The sequence below is a fragment of the Bombus terrestris genome, chromosome 12 (assembly GCF_910591885.1).
Source record: "Bombus terrestris chromosome 12, iyBomTerr1.2, whole genome shotgun sequence".
Taxonomy (NCBI): Eukaryota; Metazoa; Arthropoda; class Insecta; order Hymenoptera; family Apidae; genus Bombus; species Bombus terrestris.
This window is the reverse complement of record NC_063280.1, coordinates 8130482-8151882: the sequence shown is the minus strand read 5'-3', so window position 1 is coordinate 8151882 and position 21401 is coordinate 8130482. Positions and strand designations below refer to the sequence as shown.

Here is a 21401-nt window from a genome sequence, read left to right as displayed (position 1 = left end):
GTCGTAGTGGTAGGGGTAACATAGTAGTTCGATGTGCGATATGATGGGAGTTTTACTGCCTTCGACGGGTTTTTTCTAAAACGAGGCTACAAATGCTTTGCAGTGGGGATACGAAGCTCCACGTAAAACAGCCAAACAGAGAGAATAAGTAGTTGTTTCTTTATCACACGTTCTCATTCCCAAAAATTTGATCATTAAAAAAAACGAGAATGGCAGACGTGGGAATTGAAATTGCGGGAGATATGCAAATACCTCAACAAAAGCAAAAATCTGGCACTGGGTAATCATTAAATACATGATAGACGGATATGATGATCGCAGATAGAATGTTAAATATTTGTTGTCTAATACGCAAGAAAATTTTACGATGATAAGAACACTGACATCTTGTTGATAATTATTGGTTAATTAAAGTTACCATATTTTTGAATAACACTTCCCTTGTGATTACATTTCTAAAAGCTTCTTGTACGATTATTTCTTTATTATGAACATTTTAAAGAGAAATAGAAGGTTTTTTAATTTTGTATTGTTTTATAGTAATTTATGTTAATAATTTATGTACATTTTGTTGTTTAGGCTTGAATTCCTACAGATACCACAACTTCCACTCAGTAACATAGGATATCCACAAGCTCATGAATGGATTGAACACAGAAAAGCTAATATCAGGCCTTGGTCTATGTTTCTTAATACAAGCAACATAAGACCTCCACCCAGTTTACCAAGATTGAATAAAAGAATTATGAGAAATATTGAATATTTCCAGAGCAATTATTTGTTCGTGTTTGTTGGATTAGTTATATATTGTTTGTAAGGTTTATTACAGTGTATTTATTCTTTCACTTATATAGAATATCTTTTTACCTTAAATAATTCAAAATAAATATTTGATATTAGGATTACATCACCATTATTGCTGTTTGCTGTTGCTGCATCTCTTGGAACTTGTTATAAGGTTTCGCAACGTCATGCTAAACAGGAGCTTACAATATTCAATCATAAATTAACGCTAGCTCAAGTTTATTCTTTGGTAGGAATCTGTTCACTGCCAATCTTTTATTTAGTAGGTGCTGGTGCAGCTCTTTTCTGGGTTCTTGGTAAATAAAACAAGTATCCTTTTGTTTAGATATAACATAAGATTATTTATGTGTAAATTTCATTTCTCAGGCGTATCCTGGTTTCTAATAACTTTACATGCAGCATTCTATAATATTGACTCAATATTATGTCCAGGAGAAGATGAACTCAATTCTTTAGTTATGCAAGAAGTGTGATCTTTATTATAATAGATATGTACTATATCAAATTTTAATCAAATTTTATGTAATATGTAGATAATATAAAGCATTATACATTTATATAGATTCATGTATTACTAAAAGATACATGTATGTAAGATATAATTAGTAGAATAATATGTCAAACTTAATTTTAATGAATAGAAGTAATATTAAATAATATATATATATATATATATATTCACACTTTGACTGCCACGCCGAAATCACATGTTTCGCTCAGGACGCCACGGGAATATTTTTATTATTCAAAGCATATAATGGCAAAATAATAATAAATTGATGATGTAAGACAACATTCTTCCCCAATGGACCGTTTATCTTATTGGTGGTCACGGGTGACCACCGTGGCGCCTTGGTAACAGTTGATAGCGACATATTATAACAAGGCTTCGTTTATTTCAACAAACCATTCGCATTCGTTATTTCGTCGTAAGCAAATCGCCCAGAATATATTGTTGAAACGTGTAGAAGATATTAGTAAACAGTATTTGCTCATTCTATATATAATAGTAAGGTATGTGCACTCCTCTAACTTCAATCATACGATTATAAAGCAGCATTTACGATTATTTTCTAAGGTGTATTTATAATAATATTCGTAGATTCCCCTTCAAAGATATGGATGCAGACACTGAATACTTTTCGAGTGCATCCGAGAAGTCTTCATTGGAAGACTCGTCTCAATATGAAGCATCAGAAGACGAAATATTCCACGTATCACCCACGATAAGGCGGCACCGAATCGAACCGGATACCGACGATGAAATGGATTTCGAAAATGAAAATGAACATAATATAGAGGATAACGAATGGTCAAATAATATAACACAAACAGCGACAAGTGTAATTCCATTTGTAAAATCTAGAACTGCTGTACAAATCGAGGGTAATCAACCACACAGTTTTTACGTTGCTTTTCTTACGGAAGAAATTCTACAAATAATTGTTGATGAAACCAATAGATATGCTGAACAATATATGCAAAATAGAAGATCCATTCGTGTAGATAAATGGACACCAACCGACAAAAATGAAATGAAACGATTTTTCGGGCTACTTATATGGATGAGCCTAGTCAAGTTACCAAAATATGACGCATATTGGTGTACCAATAACACCTACTGCCAATCTTTTCCAAGAACAGTTATGTCGAGAAATCGGTTTGAGTTGTTATTACGGTTCCTTCATTTTACAAATAATCAAACGGCAAACACAAATGATAGACTGTATAAGTTAAGACAAATTGTTGATATACTAAATCAAAATTTTTCTAAATACTATGATTTAGATGAAGAGATATGCATTGATGAATCACTAGTACCTTTCCAAGGACGCATAAAGTTCAGGCAACTTTTGAAACAGAAACGACATAAATACGGCATCAAAGTCTTCAAAATGTGTTCAGGCCAAGGATATACATACAAATTTGAAATATATTCGGGAAAAAACTTAGATGCACCATGCATAACCCCTACAAATGTTGTAATGAATATATGCAATAATATTCTTCATAGAGGCCACACAATTTACACCGATAATTGGTATACGAGTATAAATTTAGCCGAAAAATTAATTGATTGCAATACTCATTTAGTAGGAACCCTAAAAAAAGATAGAAAGGGAATACCTGTTGACGTAAAATTTAAAAAATTAAAACGCGGTGAATTTATCGCAATGCAAAATAAGAAGGGGATTACGATCCTCAAATGGAGAGACGAGCGTGATATTTTTATGATTTCGACAAAACATTCGGCTGAAATGGTAGAGGTCCGTAAAAAGAATTATGTTTGTGATAAACCAATGGTAGTGGTAGATTACAGCAGAGGAAGATATGCTGCAGATTTATCAGATCAAATGATAGCATATTCTACACCACATAGAAGAACCCTCAAGTGGTATATAAAATTAGCTTTAGAGTTATTGTTTACATCAATTTCAAACGCGATGATACTCTATAAACAAGTAACAAAAACAGAAATCAAGCTATCAGATTTTAGAATGGCACTTGCAATGTACCTTACACAGTGCCACTCACCAGAGCCGTCAGATATACTTATTCGACAAAGACTGCGACACGAAATGCAAAAGAAAGAAGGGCAAGCGTACCTGGCACGAAAATTTTGCAGAGAGTGCTATAAAAAAAATGTTAAACAGTTAGGGTCAAAAATTGCTAAGAATCGCACCAAAAAGGTGACCACCTATTGTCCAGATTGTATTGATGAGCCACATTTATGTTTAAAGTGTTTTAACACAGTGCACCGTTAGATGCAAGACTTGTTCTCATTTTTTTTTTTTTTATTGATTTTTTTTATTTTTATTAAGTATCTTCTATTTATTGGTTATATTCAAAATGCCCTAATCACCAATGACCACTGTGGCATCGCAAGAGAAACCGTGGTTGGTCATATATGAGCGTGGCAGTCAAAGTGTTAAATGATATCTTTATACCTTTATATATAATCTTTATATATAATTTACTTTGTTACAGAAAGTACCAAAAAATAATTTTGTATTACTACTATTGCAAAATAAATATTTCTATTTGTAATAGGAAGTTAAATAAAACAATTAAATATTTGTATTAATTGTAGCTTTCCAAAACCCCATAATTGTAAAAAATATTTTTAATGATAGTCTCATTTCAACATTCGTTATTGAAGAAAATATTTAATATGAATGTGTCATGAAATATGTATTAGAGAATTTATATTTGATTGTAATGTATTATAGAAACGTCGTTGCTTTTTATTTAGTTTGAAGGGATGAAATGGTATTATTAACTATAAAATAGTTCGATAGGGAAGTCTTTTATTCGCTAATGAATTACGGACTTTTTCTCGGACGAATGAAATGGGAACTTTCTCTAACTGTCGCTGATTCCCACATTAGCGCAACCAATTAGGCATTTAATTACTTTTGTTGCACATCGTATTCTCGACATCCTTAACCCGCTTCTTCAAAAGTAGAATTTGTTTATCACTGATATATAAGATATGATATATACCAGTGTTATTTATCACATTTAGTGATCCAGGGTAATTTCTGCTTGGCCTAAGGCATGTGATGTGGTTTGTAATGATATCTCTGGTCATTTTTGGCCTGTGGTCACTAGATTTTCGACGAATGGGCCATTTAGCCTGGGTGCACACCGACGTCGAAATGACGTCCGTTGCGTGATATCCTTTGTAGAAATATATGTACTTACATATGTATTATTATATACTGAAGTGACACGCGTTCTTAGTGTGAGCTCTTTAACATAAATACATATAATTCTACACAGACGTTACGCAACGGACGTCGATTCGACGCTCGTGTTGTCTCATCCGTAGAAACTTGGGATTAATGACTTTTGTGAATAACGAAACTTGAACAAAAAGATACATACAGATGAGACTAATTGAAGCGACACATAAAAAAAATTTTTTTAAAAATAACTTTGCTGGCCCGTATGTCACAAATCATATCGGTCGTTGGCACACCAAAGGTTTTTAGTTGTGCGTGCCTTTGGTCGCTACAAATTTAAGAATTTATATAAATTGAATTGACAGAAACAAGTGGAGGTGACAAATGGTATCAATTTATATGGACACGTGATCATTTAACACATTGCATACAATTACAATACATACAATTGCACACATGTGTAGTGTAATATATTAATACAAATCATGAAATTACATCTTTGTGATTATATACATTACTTTGCATTTATTCAAAAAATAAAATTAAAATGCTAAGTATGTTACTTTGTAAAAATGCACATAAATTAACTAATTCATAAGAAAGAAATCTGTGTAGTAGTAAATCAAAGGTTAAAAATACATGCATGATACGATTATATTGTGACAATTTCCTGTACCATATCTGTACAGCATCCGGAATTAAAGATTTCTAATTGGAACATGGAAATTCTGTAAGCATACTAATATATTTTAATTAGTGCTTTTTACATAGAAAATTTTGTAAACATATTATAGTTAGATATTGTATAAAATTAATAATAAATTATTTTTTCTTGTAAAGTTGGAATAATTTAATATAAATTGGATAAATTTTAATATAATCCTTTGTCCATTTTAATAGCTTCATTAATAGTATTCATTGTTTTATTCATGTCTTACTTTGTAACATGTATTTCATTCTTCAGTTTATCATAAGATTATAATATCAAGTCGAGCAAAATATTTGTAATGTACATGTTGTGTGACACTTTTTTTATGAATATATAAATATTTTTTATTTGGCTTGCATGTAGTATACGTTGTTAGATTCAAATAAATAGGATTTGAATACTGATCAATTCAATTCAAAATGGAAGAGGACGATGAAGAAATTTCTATACCATGGATACAAAAAGATAGAAATAATACATCTGAAGCAAGTCTTTATCGATCAATACCAAGTAATTTAAATGCAGGATCTATACAAACTTTGTATCAAAGTGTTCGTAATATCTCATCATTAAATAATGCTATAAGTATGAGCATGAATAGTATGCATAGCGCAATCTCTCTACAAGATATTGAGCGATCATATAATGATGATTTATCAACCCTTAATAATGGAACAACAATTGATGGTAGTTGTACAGATTTAAGAAATAGTAGAAGAAGTTCAAAATCGGTAAATTTATAACTTTTTATTTTTATTATATTTTTATAACTTTATTATTTTTATTTAAAAATGAAACTATGTTAATCATGAAATAATAATTACTTTCTTCAGATTTCAAAATGTGGAACAGCTTTTAGTTTATATTTTCGTGACGAAGTTCGTACAATTGATTTTGTAATTGTTTGGGATGAGTACAATGTGGAAGCTCAAACATATCGCTGTACTGAATATAGACGTGTAAGTAAGTGTATAGTGAAGAAATAATATTCTTTATTCAAGATCTATTTTTAATTTTTAGGTATTTGAAAAGAATTTGGAGAAGGAAGGTTTACAGTTAGAATATGAACAGGCAGAACCGAACGGTCTTCATTTTATAAAAATTCATGCACCTCGAGAAGTACTAAGACGGTATGCTGAAATATTAAAACTTAGATTGCCAATGAAGGAATTACCTACCGTGTTAATTCCTGAAAATCGTAGTAACGCATTAATTAAAGAAGTCAATTCGTTATTCAAGAGAATTATGAAAAAATATTATGTAGACCAAACAATATTTCCAACTATGAGACATAATTTTACGGCTGTTTATAGCCGCGATAAAGAGTACTTATTCAGTTTGGACTCGCCAAACTTTTTTACTGCCGCAACACGTGCTAGAATTGTACAGTTCATTTTAGATAGAACCAGATTTACAGAAACCAAGGATGATGATTTTGCATTTGGGATAGAAAGGTTGATTTCGGAAAAAGCATACATAGCCGCATATCCTCTTCACGATGTAAGCCATATCTTTTTGTTTTTTTCTCCGCATTTTTTCAGTTTTAGATTTATTGTAATAACTTCTATTTATGTCAAGTTATAGGTACATGCTTGTATTGTCTTTCTACATTATTAGTTAAAAGTAGGGACGGCTATATCGTAATATCAACAAGCTTTATTGTTTTCCATTCGCTTATTTCGCGCAGTTTTTCACACCTCCAAAACATTGAATTATCCATTGAAATCTTTAAAGGAAGAACGCCAATATATAATTTATGGTTTACCCTTTTGTTTCAAATGTAGTTATTCTATGTGGATTTATATTAAACAAAAAGCAGTTTATAGGATTTCCGTATTTTATCGTGTTTAATACGTTTTTATACATATTTTTATATAAATAGACAAAGTGTAGTTATTAAGGGTGGATTTTCAGGTATGTATGTATACTGAGGCTTCTTGAACTTTTACTGTCCTTTTGTTCATTATCATCTTCATTTTATATACGACAATGAACGTTTATGTTCGTATTTCCTTCTATCTGTAAAATTTCGTTAGCGATTGTAAGTGAATATTTCGTTAATACACCACATATGACTATTACTAAAAATGCTGAATTTATCTTGATTATAAAACAAGGACTAAAATATTTTATTGAGTAAACAACATTTTATACTTTTTACTATACATAAATTTAAATAAATGTACATTTAAAAATTTTCATATTTCATGCAATATATATTTCAAACAAATTTAGATGTAATTCAAATAATAATTTATTTAGGACATAATATTTTAATTAATACAATTTTTTCTTATTTTCAGGGTGATTTACAAGCACCAGATTCTATGAGATATCTTTTGTACAAAGAATGGGCATGTTTAAAAAAATGTCTTCATTATCAACCATTGGATTATATCAAAGAATATTTTGGAGTAAAAATTGGGCTTTACTTTGCTTGGCTTGGATTTTATACACATATGCTGATACCTGCTAGTATCGTGGGCCTTTTATGCTTCATATACAGTTGCGCGACTTTGTATTCTAATGAACCAAGCGAAGATGTTTGTAATGGTAAGGGTATCATTCAAATGTGTCCCTTATGTGATCATTTTTGTGGATATTGGGATTTAAAGGAAACATGCTTACATGCAAGAATTACGTATTTGTTTGATAATCCATCAACCGTGTTTTTTTCTATATTTATGTCATTGTGGGGTATGTAATAGTATTTTTAATTGCTATACACATGCACAATGTAAATTTCATTATTATTTTTATTATATTTTATTAGCTACATTGTTTTTGGAATTGTGGAAGAGGTATTCAGCAGAAATAACTCACAGATGGGATTTAACTGGTTTAGATGCTCAAGAGGAACATCCTCGTCCTCAGTACTTAGCACGTTTAGCACATATAAAAAAGAAATCGCTCAATATTATTACAAATACGGAAGAACCGAAAGTTCCCTTTTGGAAAATGAGAGTTCCCGCTACGATTCTTAGTTTTTCCGTCGTTTTGTTGCTGGTTTGTGAATATAAAATATAAAAAAGAAATGAATTTAATAATTACGACTTCTTTTAAAAAAATTTGCTTTTTATTTATGTTTTAAATTATAGATTGCAATAGCAATGGCAGCAGTGTTAGGTGTTGTTTTATATAGGATGTCTGTTTTAACCGCCTTAAGTGTTTATGGACATCCTATGGTAACAAGTTATGCAATATTATTTACAACAGCTACTGCAGCTAGCATTAATTTATGCTGCATTATAGTATTTAATTGGGTCTATGTTTGGCTAGCTGAATATTTAACCGAGGTACTTTAATATCCTAATAACAATATATTTTTTCCTTCGTTTTTAAAAATATTAAATTTTTCTTTTTTATTTCTACAGATTGAACTGCTTCGAACTCAAACTGAATTTGATGATAGTTTAACATTAAAAATATATTTACTCGAATTTGTTAATTACTATGCTTCCATATTTTATATAGCATTTTTTAAAGGAAAATTCGTTGGTTATCCGGGAAATTATAATCGCTTTTTCGAATATCGACAAGAAGAATGTGGCCCTGGTGGCTGCCTTATGGAATTATGCATACAGTTAAGCATTATCATGATTGGCAAGCAAGCTATGAATACAATATTAGAAATGTTGTTTCCACTATTTTACAAATGGTTAAATACTTTAAAAGTACATGTTGGAATGAAGACAAAAGATGGGCAGAAAAAAGTTACTACTCGGAAATATCTTCAATGGATTAAGGATTATAAATTGGTGGAATGGGGTCCAAGAAGTTTATTTCCTGAGTATTTAGAAATGGGTAGCGGTATTATATTTTTAAAACTAGATATATGTATTTATATTGCCTATTTAAATTTTAATATTTTATATATTACAGTGTTACAATATGGATTTGTTACTATCTTTGTTGCTGCATTTCCGTTAGCACCATTTTTTGCACTGTTGAATAACGTTTTTGAAATGAGATTAGATGCCAAAAAGTTATTGACGATGTACAGAAGGCCAGTTGGACAACGCGTTACAGATATAGGCATATGGTTTCGTATTCTTGATTCTATTTCTAAGTTATCAGTTATAACTAATGTAAGTTTGTATCTATCTATAAAGCATTTGATGTAAATAATATATAATTTTTTGTATACTTATAATTTGAACTTTTTAGGCGTTCATTATAGCTTTTACTTCTAATTTTATACCAAGACTAGTTTATCGAATAACTGTCTCTGATAATTATTCTCTGGAAGGATTTCTAGATCATTCTCTCTCCAAATTTAATACAAGTGACTTAAAAAATGGTACTAAACCATTTCTACCTTCTCACGAGCAGGTTGAAATATGTAGATATCCAGATTATAGAGAACCTCCTGAATCGCCAAACAAATATCAATATACAATTATGTTTTGGCACGTACTTGCAGCGAGACTAGCTTTTATTGTTGTATTTGAGGTATTGTTATATCACCAATGCAAATTTATATTCAAAAATCAACTTTAACAGCTAACAAAATCAATCTTTTCCAGAATGTTGTTGCTTTGGTCATGATATTCGTGCGATGGTGTATCCCCGATATCCATCCAAAGTTAAGGGATAAAATTCGACGCGAGACGTATATAACTAATGAAATAATTATTCAACAAGAAGCACTTCGTGCTCGTGAAAGATCCGCTAATGATGTAGAAACAAGTCAACATATTACATTAAATGAAAACACGAATCGATGGAACAGAGTCATGAGAAATAGTTTATCTAATTCTGAATTTGATTTAGAAGTTCATGGAAGTCCTGTATCACCGACTAGTACACATTCACGAGTTGGTCCTGTCGCGTTATAACCATTTTGCAGACCAATTTAACGAAATCAGTAGAAAGTTATAACTGTGATGCTAGTCACACCTATATATATTGGTTCCATTAATCTGATTTCCAAATGAATGTGTTTGAAGAAATTATTTAATAGAAATATATAAAAAGTATAACTAATATTAATAATAAAGAAAAATAAGAAAGATGATATTTAGATATATATAATAATTTATATATATGTTGATATTGAATATTGATATTGAATTGATAATTATTTAAAAAGAAGGAAATATTTTTATTATAACAAATTTTGATATTTTATATCTCTGTTAAAATATGTATGTATATGAATCTTATACTATTGTTCCTAACAAATGAAAATGAAGACTTATGACCTAACTTAAAGACATAGATATATGAATATATTACATCATTCTGTCCTTTTTTATCTTTTATGTCAAATTATATATTTAATTCAGAAAAATGCGCGTAGTAATGTAATTTATTTATTCACTTATTATTGCATCTTTCATAAATTACATTTTTGTTATTGTATTATTTCAAAGTTCAATTCCATAAACATAATTGATAAAGCTTCCTCTAAAAGTTCCTAAAAGCGATATTATGTTCTAATATATGGATTTACTTCTTAAGAATGAATTAATTATCCTACATTTATGCACAATATAGCAATTAACTATTAACTGTTAAGTAACAATGAGGTTTCTTAATATTATGATAATGTGTATTGTTAATATTATAGTAACATCTACCTCTACTTGATTACAAAATTTTCCCTTAATTTTCATAAACTCTGTAATATTTTTAAATATATACAATTAAAATATACATTTTGATACAGTTAACTGCTATATTTAATAAGGATAGATATGTAATACTTTTATGAATGTATGCAATTTTTATATCATACATGTATAACTTAAATAAAGAGCCGTAAAATAATATAAAATGCAATTAAAGTAAATAAAATCTTGAATTAAAGTAAATAAACATTTTCATGTATGTAATGAAAATTTTGAATTTTGCAAGTTTAAAGTGATATAATTTTATTATTATCCTATTATCAAAAGTGTTGTATCGCAGAGGGCGATATCATAGAACCGGTATTGAGAATACCACATTGCCCTATTCTCAGTCATTCCGAATATTTGATTTAAAAAAATTTACATTTATTTTTTACTAAGCATTAAAAGAGATCTGACATAATTTATTATATGATTTTAATGTGAATTCTTATGCAAATAGTAAAAATTAATTTCTAATAAAAATGGGAACTGTTCATGCGAAGGTACACGCTTATTATTAGAAAATTACAGAATAACCTAAAATTAAAACCATTAATTTGCTGCATGAGTAATTTCTAATAATAATATTTAACATCGTTATTTTAAATTTAATAATTGTGTTAAATGTTCTATTAAATTTGAGCATTCTTTTCTTTATTATACAGGTTGTCATTGTACATTTAGTGAATTTTTGCAAGTTACTATTTAATTAAATTTTGTCCGTTAACGTTTCGCGTGTTTTGTCATTTCAGGAATCAAATATGTTTAGAAATACAAACGAATCTTCAAATAATGAAAGACAAAATTTCAAAAAAGATAATCCTGTAAGTAATATACATATATTTTGACTTAAAATTTATTCAATATAAAAGCAATATTTTAAATATATTTTTTATGATTAACGATCTTTCTTAGTCTTCACATATTCATGAGAAGATGAATTTATTTGAAAAAAGGAAAGAGAAATCCATTGATCTTCATTCAGTGAAGGTACACTCATTAATATAAACATAAAACATTAATTTTATTTATATAAATTATTAATTTCTAAGTCTTGATATTTTGTAAACTAGGCAAAAGTTGATAGAATACATGTAGATGGACTCAGAAGAACAAAAGATGACATAATAAAAGCCCAAGTAACAGAATTGTTTAAAGCTGAAGATTTTTATGATATTATTTTACGTGCCTATAAAGTGAGAGAAAAATTGCAAGGTTTAGGATGTTTTGGGAATATTGGAATTTACATTGATACCAGTCAAGGTCCTCATGCTACCCCAGAAGGCGTTGAAGTGGGTCTATATAATTACACACTAATTCAACAAAAAATAAGTAATTTCTCAGATTTAATTCATTCCAGTTCACTCATGAATCATTTCTCTAAAAGTTAGCATATACTTGTATGAGAGACTTTAAATCAAGTTCTTTTTCAGGTTACTTTTATAGTACATGAAATGAGACGTCTAACAGGTGGAATTAGCACTATGGTTGGAAATAATGAAGGTTCAGTTATTATTCAAGGAAAAGCACCCAATTTATTTGGAAGAGGAGAACGTCTTCAGATGGAATACTCTTATGGTTCAAAAAGTTCAACTAATATAAGTATATCTGCTGTTAAACCATTTATAGGCAGCTGGCATCATAAAGTGTATGTAAAATTATTCCATTTTAAAGATTAATGTTATAAAATACAGTATAATTTAATTTAATTTACAGTATAATTTAACTTTTTTTACAGATTAACTGGCAGTGTATTTAACACATCAAATAGGTTCCCATGGTCTGGTTTTAGTCAATGTGATAAAGGTTTATTATTAGATATTGCTTTTAACACAGATGGGGCAGGTATACTGAAGCATAATTTACAATATGAAGCTACATATAGGGAGATTATTTCGTCCAAACAAGCGTCGTTTCGCGTTAGAGAACAATGCGGTCCAAATTTGAAATCTGCACTGCGACATATTTGTTCCATCGATAAAAGAGACTCGTTAATATTTCCTACTATGGGAAGTCTCGTACAATTTTCGACAGAAGTAGCTGGTCTCGGAGGAGATATTGGATTTGTTAAAAATGAACTTATCATGCAAACTAATTGGACGCCTCATGAATATGCAGCAAGTATTTTTTAACTCAGAACTAGATTAGACTTTTGAATGATTTATCTTCTGTACAATTTATCTGATTATAGAAATTTCATTAGACCTTCCAGCTGGGTTTTCAATCTGGATTGCTTCGAGGAATCAGCAATGATATGAAAATAAATATCGCCGATCAATTTTTCTTGGGTGGACCATTGAATCTTAGAGGATTCGATATGAGAGGTTGTGGACCTCGTCACGATGGAAATTCAATTGGAGGCGATGTATATTGGGCACTTGCGCTTCATTTATACACACCACTGCCATTTAGACCCGGTCGTCACGGTTTCGGTGATTTGTTCAGGTTACATGGTTTCATCAATGGTGGAAATGTATCAAATTTCACTTTCAAATTTGGTACGACATTAAAAATTTTGAAATATCTTTTTTTATCTTCATTTTCAATCATCTTTGAAGTTACCAAAATGAGTAATTTTTTGTTATTTGCAGCGAATGATTATAAGGAAAATATGAAAATTTTTAAGGAAAATGTTCGTTGTGCAGTTGGCGGGGGTATTGCGATGAAACTTGGAGATATAGCGAGAGTAGAATTAAACTTAGTTATGCCTTTGTTATTTGTCAGAAGCGATGTATTGCAACAATTTCAATTCGGGCTTGGATTGCAGTACTTATAAATAACTTTTTGGGATAGTAAATTGTATATTCTATACTATTTTTATGTCAATCGTACGCATTTAATGTAAAATAAATTACGATTATAAATTTATTATTCTTATGAAGAATACATTCTAATACCATTAGAGATAAGTATTAGCAAAAAGCATTTCAAATAAGAGCTAATCCAAACGTATTTTCGGAATTTTTTACATTTTATTATATTACAATTGTTTACATAAGATGAGCACATATATTTCCTAGTTTGCATCAAGTACGAAACCAACTACAATTTTCTGCGAAAAGATTGCATCAAAGTATGATGAATCAGTTTATTATAATGCATACTTGTTTGAAATGATTGATTACATAGTATGGTTTGTCTATATTTTTGAATATTTAAGTGTAATCAATAATAAATAAGATATAAATAAAATGCATATGTTATTTTCCAATATCAGATGTTATCAAGGACATATCTTGCAAAATTGGATTTACTTATAGACTTTTATCTTTCGTGAATTGATAGTGTAAATGTGAATCGTTGTGACAGACAGCGCCCCTGCGATAAATGAGTTATAAATGACCCATGCAGTAACCAGTTGAAAATGGCCGCTTAGAAGTTATAGTTCAAATGTGTGTTATAATAATGCGTCATTTTACAATGGAACCCTCCGAAATTATTAAAGAATTAAAGCGAAATATTGTATCTGAAGTAACGAAGTTTATCGAATACCCATTGTTAAAGCATAGAAAGTGTGGTACAGGAAAAAATCAGTTGTCATATTGCGAACAAAATATCCTACGTGATTGTGGTTGTCGCGATTGTGGAGGCTATCTTTGTTGTATGTTGAGTGAAAGAAAATAATATCTTGTAGAATTGTATTATCATGTTTAATATTAAAATTATAATGATGCCGTTATGATCATACGGAAGTAATCTGAGTAATTCTTCAAATTTGGATATGCCGTTATTTAATAATCTATTATCTTAATTAATATTTGGAGTGTGCGCGATAAATTCACGATGTCCCTATCGTGATTATAAACGTTATATACATTGATTTCAAGCGTGTTTTTGAAAATACAAAAATGGAATATGACATTTTTTGTCAATTAATTAAATATTGAGTATCGAAATGATAAAATTACATATATTATAAAATATGAATTCCTTTTTACATTGGAAATTAATATACATAATTTATCGAAAATCTAACGATCATGATTATCGAATGTTTTCTTGTAAAGTTTTAGAAAACATTTGATAATTTGCAAAATTTGACATATTGTCATTTTGTCATGTTATAATCAAGTTTAAATTTATTTATTAATAATTAGCAGCTTTTAGCATTTTAGAAACACTGTTTAAAAATGGTTTGCTAACTATGAAAGATAACTATAAAATTATTGCTTTTACAGTTAGCAAACCATTTTTAATCAATATTTCTAAAATGCTAAATTTGATTTTGTAGCTAAACAAAGAAGATTTATGAGAACAGGAAGAGGTTGTCGAAAAGTACCATTGTGTTGAATAATGTATGTATAATTAAATGTATATCATATAATATTTAAAAAATCTGAATTTGTCTTTTAAATTCAATGTTTTTTTTTTAGCAGAAATTTTGCTTCATTGTTAAGCATGTGTTCTATGCAGAGTTTACCTGCAGAAACAGGTACAATGGAAAAAATGTATTCGATGAACGATACATTGAATGGACACACAAACATGCATAGCCCAAAGAAAGAAAACATGTTTCACAGTGTTATCAATGCTTTGAACGTACTTTGGGGACAATTTTCTAAAGTTCCTGCTTCATTTATAGCAAGTATTAATTATCCGTTGTCTGTAACAGTTGTAAACAATGAAATTTCACACGACTTTTTTAAGAATCTGACAGGTAAAATGGAACCATTAAATACCAATAATGTGTACATCTCCAATGGCGAGATCAAAGAATCTTTAGATGTTGTCGAGAGTATTCATAATGATGTATTTGATGAAAAGAAATCATACATATGCAAAATTTTTAATAAAAATACAAAAGATAATTTAAAATTTAGCTATGAATATATTGGTAGCAAGAACAAAGATGCAGAGAGATCTGATGAGAAGGAATCAGTCATTCATAAAGATGTTAGATGTAATACAAATAATTCTAATTATTTAATATCACTTCAAAATTCGAACAAAACAAGTGAGGAGGAATTGTTTGAATACATTTGTTCTGATATAAACACGAAGGAAATGAGTGCTATGGAAAATTGTTATAATTTTGAAGACACATACAATAAGGATATGCCCGAAAAAAAACAATGTTTTAATTGTATTAGTAATAGTGTGGATGATAAGATTATTATAAATAAGGAAAACTCTTGTTCAACAACTAGTACAAATGCATTAAGTACACAGATAGTTCAACAAGCTGCAGTCCCTAATTTGTTCACAAATATGTTGCAAAAAGTCATTAGCAGTGTAACAGATAGATTTTGTAAAACAAACCTTGTTGAATCAGACTTGAGTCCAAAACGATCATTCTCATCGAGGCAACGGAGGAAACTTAATATGGTGGCAAAAGGTCGTGGACGGGGACGAGCAAAGTCGCAGCTTAGGCGTTCTGGAGTCAGCCAAACGAGACACAGAAAGGAACGTACTAAACATGATATTACAGTAGATATAGAAAACGATTTTAAATGCTGGCAAGAACTTGAAGAGAATGATGTAACAGAAATTCAGAAAACAGAAGAATCAGGAAATTTATATTTAGATGAAGCTACAGTAGATGCTGTACAATATATTATAGAAGAGACAGTGAGTCCTCTAACATATACGCTTGCCGATGTAGAGCCCAAAATTCAGAAACAAAAAACACGCAGAAACATTAATTGTGGTATATCTAGATTTTCTGCAAAAATGAGAAGTATACTCGAATGTCCAAAACAAACAGATACCTTTGATCACGATTTTGTTGAAAACAGATACGATTTGCAAAAGAATACATTTCGACCACGTTTAATATCAGAAAGTTCTATTGACTCAGAAGATAGTTACTGCATAGTATTTGAGACTGGTTCCGAAGTAACTTGCAAAAGTGATCTTGAATATAGCGAAGACAGTGAAGAGAGCGATGTAGATCAAACAAATGAAGATGATAAAATATTCAAAGATGAAATATCTGTATCTCCAATTCAAAAAGTAATTAATCGTTTACAACTTAAACTTTTTCCATTACAATTTTGTGAATTACCGTTTATTGAACCTTTTATTGTAACATTTTTATTATAGGTAAAATTTAATTTGAGTCCAGTAATTCATATAATGGTGCATTGGGACTATGCATACCGTGCAGCTCGAAAAGGTCCATGGGAAGAAATGGCGAGAGATAGAGACCGATTTAGAGGCCGAATAAATGCTATAGAACGTATTCTTAGTCCAATATTAACAGTACAGCACAGAACCCATATTTGGCATGAGCGATTTACACTTATTGAATAAAGTTGATATTCACCGTTCCTTCAAGGTAATTGTATCATTCAAAATTAATGTCATATAAGATAGAAGAAGAGATGATGTATTAAAGAAAAAGAAACTATGTATAATAAGTCTTCTAGGATGACAAAATAGGCTGTGAGTTACTAGTGTACGATGTCTGTGTTAAATTGCAATATATCCATTAGTGATGGAAATAAATTTTGTTCTCTGTAATTATCTATATGATTGGTGTACTCTACGTACTTGTTTTCACTACAAATTTATAAATCTATAAGCTGTAAATTCTTATTTTTGGTTAGTCTGTTGCATATGTAAGCATATCAACAAGTGCTAAATTTTATGTCCTACTAGATATGGAAATTTCATATTGGACCATTTAATATAATTTGAGAAAAATGGGAACTTAAGTTATATAAGCATTTCTCTATTAATATTTCTCCAATATCTGATAACTGTTAATAAACAGCATAAGGTAACAGACTATATATATGTAAATAATGCATACATATATATTCTTGGTTAAATTATTTCATCTTATTTACCTAATGTATGAAATATGAAATTGAATTATACGTTAGTCATTAAATATATAAATAGATATCATTTTCGTTGTATGACAGAAAAATAAATTATCGAAAGTTACTAGTTATTCATGTTTCTTATATTTAATATACATCATTTCTTCATCTGTACAACTATTTTGTAATAAAGTCGAGACTTTTTCATAACATTTCCAATAATGTAATTATAAAATATGTACATTTTTTAAATACGAGATTAAGTCACATAAAATTACACGTAATCGTGACAATTTTGTTACACTTGTAATAGAGATTTAATTCTGTACGATATAATTAAATCCATTTCAAGTGGATATTAAATATTAAATATAAATATAAAATGTTTGATATAATTACTCTTTTCTATTAGTTTAAATAATACAAAATTAGTAAATGTAAATGAAAAATGTCCACTCAATTTCGTTTTCAAATACGCAGTTTATGCACATCTGCCTTATTTATTAATATGCATTATTTATCTTTCATCTTTTTATTATAAAGATTTCGTATCATAATTTTATTTACGAATCTGAATATTTCTTATGGGTAACTATTGTATCGCGAATATTGGAATTAGGAAAAGATTATAACAAGCCAAAGCTACAATAAGTTATGAATTGAAATTCACAATCAGATCAAGATGGTATAAAATAAATTCTATTTCAGTTTTAATCATTATCTAATATCATATGTATTTATTTGTATTTAAAGATTTTATTTTTGATTGTAATTATATTAAATATGTATAGAAGACATTAACGAAAATATTTAATAAATAAATATTTAACTTATGTTCAAGTATATATTTGCATAAATAATGCATATTTTATTCATAATTCAATTGAATGAACACAAATTTGTTTTTAATGCTTTTGAAGAAACATTAATTCATAAGTTTAGTTTCTGTTAAATTTAATTTGGACTAGGACAAAGAAAATTCTCCTTGCTAAACTTGTTATGTACTGTTAATAATATTTAAAATCAATTAGCAATTATTCTGCGTGTACATAACAAAAGTCAATGATATGTGTGACGCTATACGAAAAATCTGTATAATTAAATTATAATCTACTTTATAATAATCTTTCACTTACACTTATTTAACAACTTCTTTCCATTAGTTTAGAAATTATTTTAAGTTCTAATATGTAACATTACAAAAAAGGAGACTCGATCTTCACGTACGTAGTCGCCTATGTCTAACTTTTATCGAGGAAAATTGAAATGGTATTTTCACTTTGGAAATCAGAGTAATATTACGTATGTATTTAGTATATAAATATATGTATATATTCGATTGAATAAATACATTAATCTCTTTTACTATGGCTTATGAGATGTTTGGTCTGAAAAAATTTTCGGCACCTGTTTAGTAAAAGTAATTTTCACTGTATATATGATACCCACTAACAGGAGTAAGACTTCAACTAACATTTCACGATTCTGATTAACGTAATTTTCCATCAAACACCATTAAAGAAGGCTAGATTTTAACAAAATAAAATCTGACTCATGTAACAGAATAACAAACGCTTTGGTATGAGATTTTATCATTTAATTTTGGTCAGATACCAAATATGTATATACGTTTGCTGGTTTGGATTTAGATGCACTTCTTATTGTCACTAACATGACGTTATTAATTGCATATGCCAATGAGGGAGGACTGACAATGGTTCCGACACATTATTAGAGCCCCTGTCATGAGTAACTTGAGAAGTTTCTCAGAGTCTAACAATGAATGTAATAATACAATCCGAATTATGCCAAGGGCAAGTTACATGACTATAGAGTGTTTGATTGGTGGTCAGAAAATTAACGTTGCAGTTACGGATCCCGCTTCTTAATTGCCTACGGATTGTCCTACGAATTCATTTTGAAGAACAATGTCGTTTCGACACTGTAGCGTTTGGTTCCGATGAAACGAATACGATGGATATTTCTAACAGTACCGATACTTTTATGGCTAATGTACAGATGGTTCATTACAATTTTTTTAATTAGACAATATTTACTTTTTTACTAAACTATTTCCTTTTTTATTTCTTTTTTTTTAAGAAATCAAATGTTGTATTTAAACCAATGATTCACAAATGAACGTGAAAGTGAATTACTAATGATGTCTAAATTAATTACTAACGTTAGAAAATTAGAAATACTAATGGTCATTCCAAGTAAAGTAATACGTATCATCAAAGGCGCAGCCTTGACAGTAGAAATAATAAGAGTGGAATAGTTTCATCCTTCAGCTGTTATATCTTTCTGACATTGAAGAACAGAAAAATATCTCGTGGGAAAGTTCCGTTGTTGTTCGTTCTATTCCACAGAAAATTATGTATTTTATCGTAATCTGTGTAGGTGCACTTTTTATTTGCGATAGATTTCTCGCGATTGGATAAGAAGGATACGCTCGAAAGATATCGAATTACATTTAATTACCGCGAGCGTATTAGTCCCAGTATAATCATGTTCCTGGAAGTTCGTTTCTTTACTAGGGTTCCGTCTCGTGCGCCGTTTAATGAATTATGACTCCATGGAATTGAATTACAACTACAGCATTAGAAATTTTGATCTTTTGCTGCGCTTTCTTTGTTCATAAGGTATAGCGCGCGTGATATAACGAAGAAACCTATTAAGCAGTAGAAGCGTAATGTGTTGCTCGAAGTGGTTAAATGATTTAACGCCTGCAGAATGAATGAAAACATGAGATAACGGAATATACCCGTGTTATAGCGTAGGTATTCTAGTCGGCATTTCATTTACGCAGGACGTTTCCCTGAAACCTTAAACATGTTTTTCAACACATTTTCACTAGGATTAATTCTATACAAAGTTTCTCAGGAAACAAATATCAGAGAAAGAGAAATTCCTTAGGAAATAAATGTAAAGGAAATTTCTCAAGAAATGAATAGTAGAGAAGTGTAATAGAATTCGCTCAATATGTGTGAATCAAATCTGTATAAAAAAATTTCTTATAGAAATTAAGATTTAATCGAAGCAAGAGATTACGATCTCTGCAATTTTATTAGTAGATAAATAATTTACAAGATCAAGGAAAATGACGACAAATACGATGACAACGACTCGCAACAGTATATTCATCATTGTCCAGGAAACGTGTCAAACATCTGCAGTGAAAAGAGCACCGAGGAGAGAAGGTGAACCGGAAGAGGATGGGCACGATTTTAACTGGATGGCTGGCGCAATAGAGAGGGCTACACCACGGACCATTGCAACACTGTAGTTTCTCGATGCGATGTAGAACGCGATGTGTTGTTGACACAACGTTGACAAACGTCGACCCTTGGTCAAATGATGAGTCGCTCGATTGCAAAAATACGAAATTATCCGGTGTCCGCTTCTTGGCTTTATGCTACGAAATTATTAAATTTTACAGAATTATCAGTAATTGTAATTAATTGCCAACGCAATTAATGTGGTCAATAACAGATAATGATACTAATAAAGTTCAAGGGAAGTTTCCTCAGTTGATGCAATATTTCTGTCTGACAACAGTAAACTTCAATTGTGTATCGCGAAAACTGAATTGGTAAACAAAGATATGGCAATTCTTAAATAAAGAAATAGTGAGTAATTATTTAAAATGTTGGACGAGGAGAAGTATATGTTATACTAGTCAGTTAAATGAATTCTCAGGTACGATGTCATGCTCTTTAAGCATCTACGAAAATAGTAAATCATATCGATAACGTAAGGTATAACGATACTCTTTATATCCCAATAAAAACAATTTGTTATACAATTTAGCGTTCCATTC

The 21401-nt window shown here is 29.7% G+C and overlaps 5 protein-coding genes across 14 annotated transcripts; all 5 read left to right on the top strand.

The window, feature by feature from the left end:
• Window positions 1-17: 17 nt before the first annotated feature.
• On the top strand, window positions 18-1438 carry LOC100646388 (prenylated Rab acceptor protein 1). The gene is made up of 4 exons (XM_003399757.4): window positions 18-280; window positions 580-813; window positions 901-1100; window positions 1171-1438. The coding sequence occupies exons 1-4, from the start codon at window positions 210-212 to the stop codon at window positions 1275-1277; spliced, it is 612 nt and encodes a 203-aa protein (XP_003399805.1). The 5' UTR covers window positions 18-209; the 3' UTR covers window positions 1278-1438.
• A 484-nt stretch (window positions 1439-1922) lies between these two features.
• Window positions 1923-3809, top strand: LOC100646514 (piggyBac transposable element-derived protein 4). The gene is made up of 2 exons (XM_048410984.1): window positions 1923-2964; window positions 3793-3809. Exons 1-2 carry the CDS (start codon window positions 1923-1925, stop codon window positions 3807-3809), a joined length of 1059 nt encoding a protein of 352 aa, XP_048266941.1.
• A 315-nt stretch (window positions 3810-4124) lies between these two features.
• On the top strand, window positions 4125-10973 carry LOC100646632 (anoctamin-1). Of its 4 annotated transcripts, none has more exons than XM_048410797.1 (11): window positions 4125-5220; window positions 5563-5930; window positions 6033-6158; window positions 6220-6699; window positions 7503-7896; window positions 7973-8205; window positions 8298-8495; window positions 8574-9009; window positions 9082-9287; window positions 9367-9651; window positions 9726-10973. In XM_048410797.1, the coding sequence occupies exons 2-11, from the start codon at window positions 5619-5621 to the stop codon at window positions 10035-10037; spliced, it is 2982 nt and encodes a 993-aa protein (XP_048266754.1). In that variant the 5' UTR covers window positions 4125-5220; window positions 5563-5618; the 3' UTR covers window positions 10038-10973. The 4 variants fall into 4 exon arrangements, with proteins under 4 accessions (XP_048266754.1, XP_048266756.1, XP_020721742.2 ...); XM_048410799.1 differs by having other exon boundaries at window positions 4126-5220; window positions 5626-5930; XM_020866083.2 differs by having other exon boundaries at window positions 4126-5220; window positions 8574-9003.
• Window positions 10974-11115: 142 nt separating this feature from the next.
• Window positions 11116-13682, top strand: LOC100646874 (sorting and assembly machinery component 50 homolog). Of its 3 annotated transcripts, none has more exons than XM_020866082.2 (8): window positions 11116-11317; window positions 11567-11638; window positions 11730-11804; window positions 11888-12146; window positions 12237-12462; window positions 12553-12931; window positions 13018-13312; window positions 13406-13682. In XM_020866082.2, exons 1-8 carry the CDS (start codon window positions 11297-11299, stop codon window positions 13588-13590), a joined length of 1512 nt encoding a protein of 503 aa, XP_020721741.1. In that variant the 5' UTR covers window positions 11116-11296; the 3' UTR covers window positions 13591-13682. The 3 variants fall into 3 exon arrangements, with proteins under 3 accessions (XP_020721741.1, XP_012170427.1, XP_048266758.1); XM_012315037.3 differs by having other exon boundaries at window positions 11118-11317; window positions 11888-12106; window positions 12248-12462; XM_048410801.1 differs by lacking the exon at window positions 11116-11317 and adding an exon at window positions 11362-11479.
• A 466-nt stretch (window positions 13683-14148) lies between these two features.
• Window positions 14149-21386, top strand: LOC105666351. Of its 5 annotated transcripts, XM_012315035.3 has the most exons (5): window positions 14149-14415; window positions 15046-15109; window positions 15191-16766; window positions 16857-17091; window positions 20736-21386. In XM_012315035.3, the coding sequence occupies exons 3-4, from the start codon at window positions 15213-15215 to the stop codon at window positions 17064-17066; spliced, it is 1764 nt and encodes a 587-aa protein (XP_012170425.1). In that variant the 5' UTR covers window positions 14149-14415; window positions 15046-15109; window positions 15191-15212; the 3' UTR covers window positions 17067-17091; window positions 20736-21386. The 5 variants fall into 5 exon arrangements, with proteins under 5 accessions (XP_012170425.1, XP_048266757.1, XP_012170426.1 ...); XM_048410800.1 differs by lacking the exon at window positions 20736-21386 and having other exon boundaries at window positions 16857-18946; XM_012315036.3 differs by lacking the exon at window positions 20736-21386 and having other exon boundaries at window positions 15188-16766; window positions 16857-18946.
• Window positions 21387-21401: the final 15 nt, after the last annotated feature.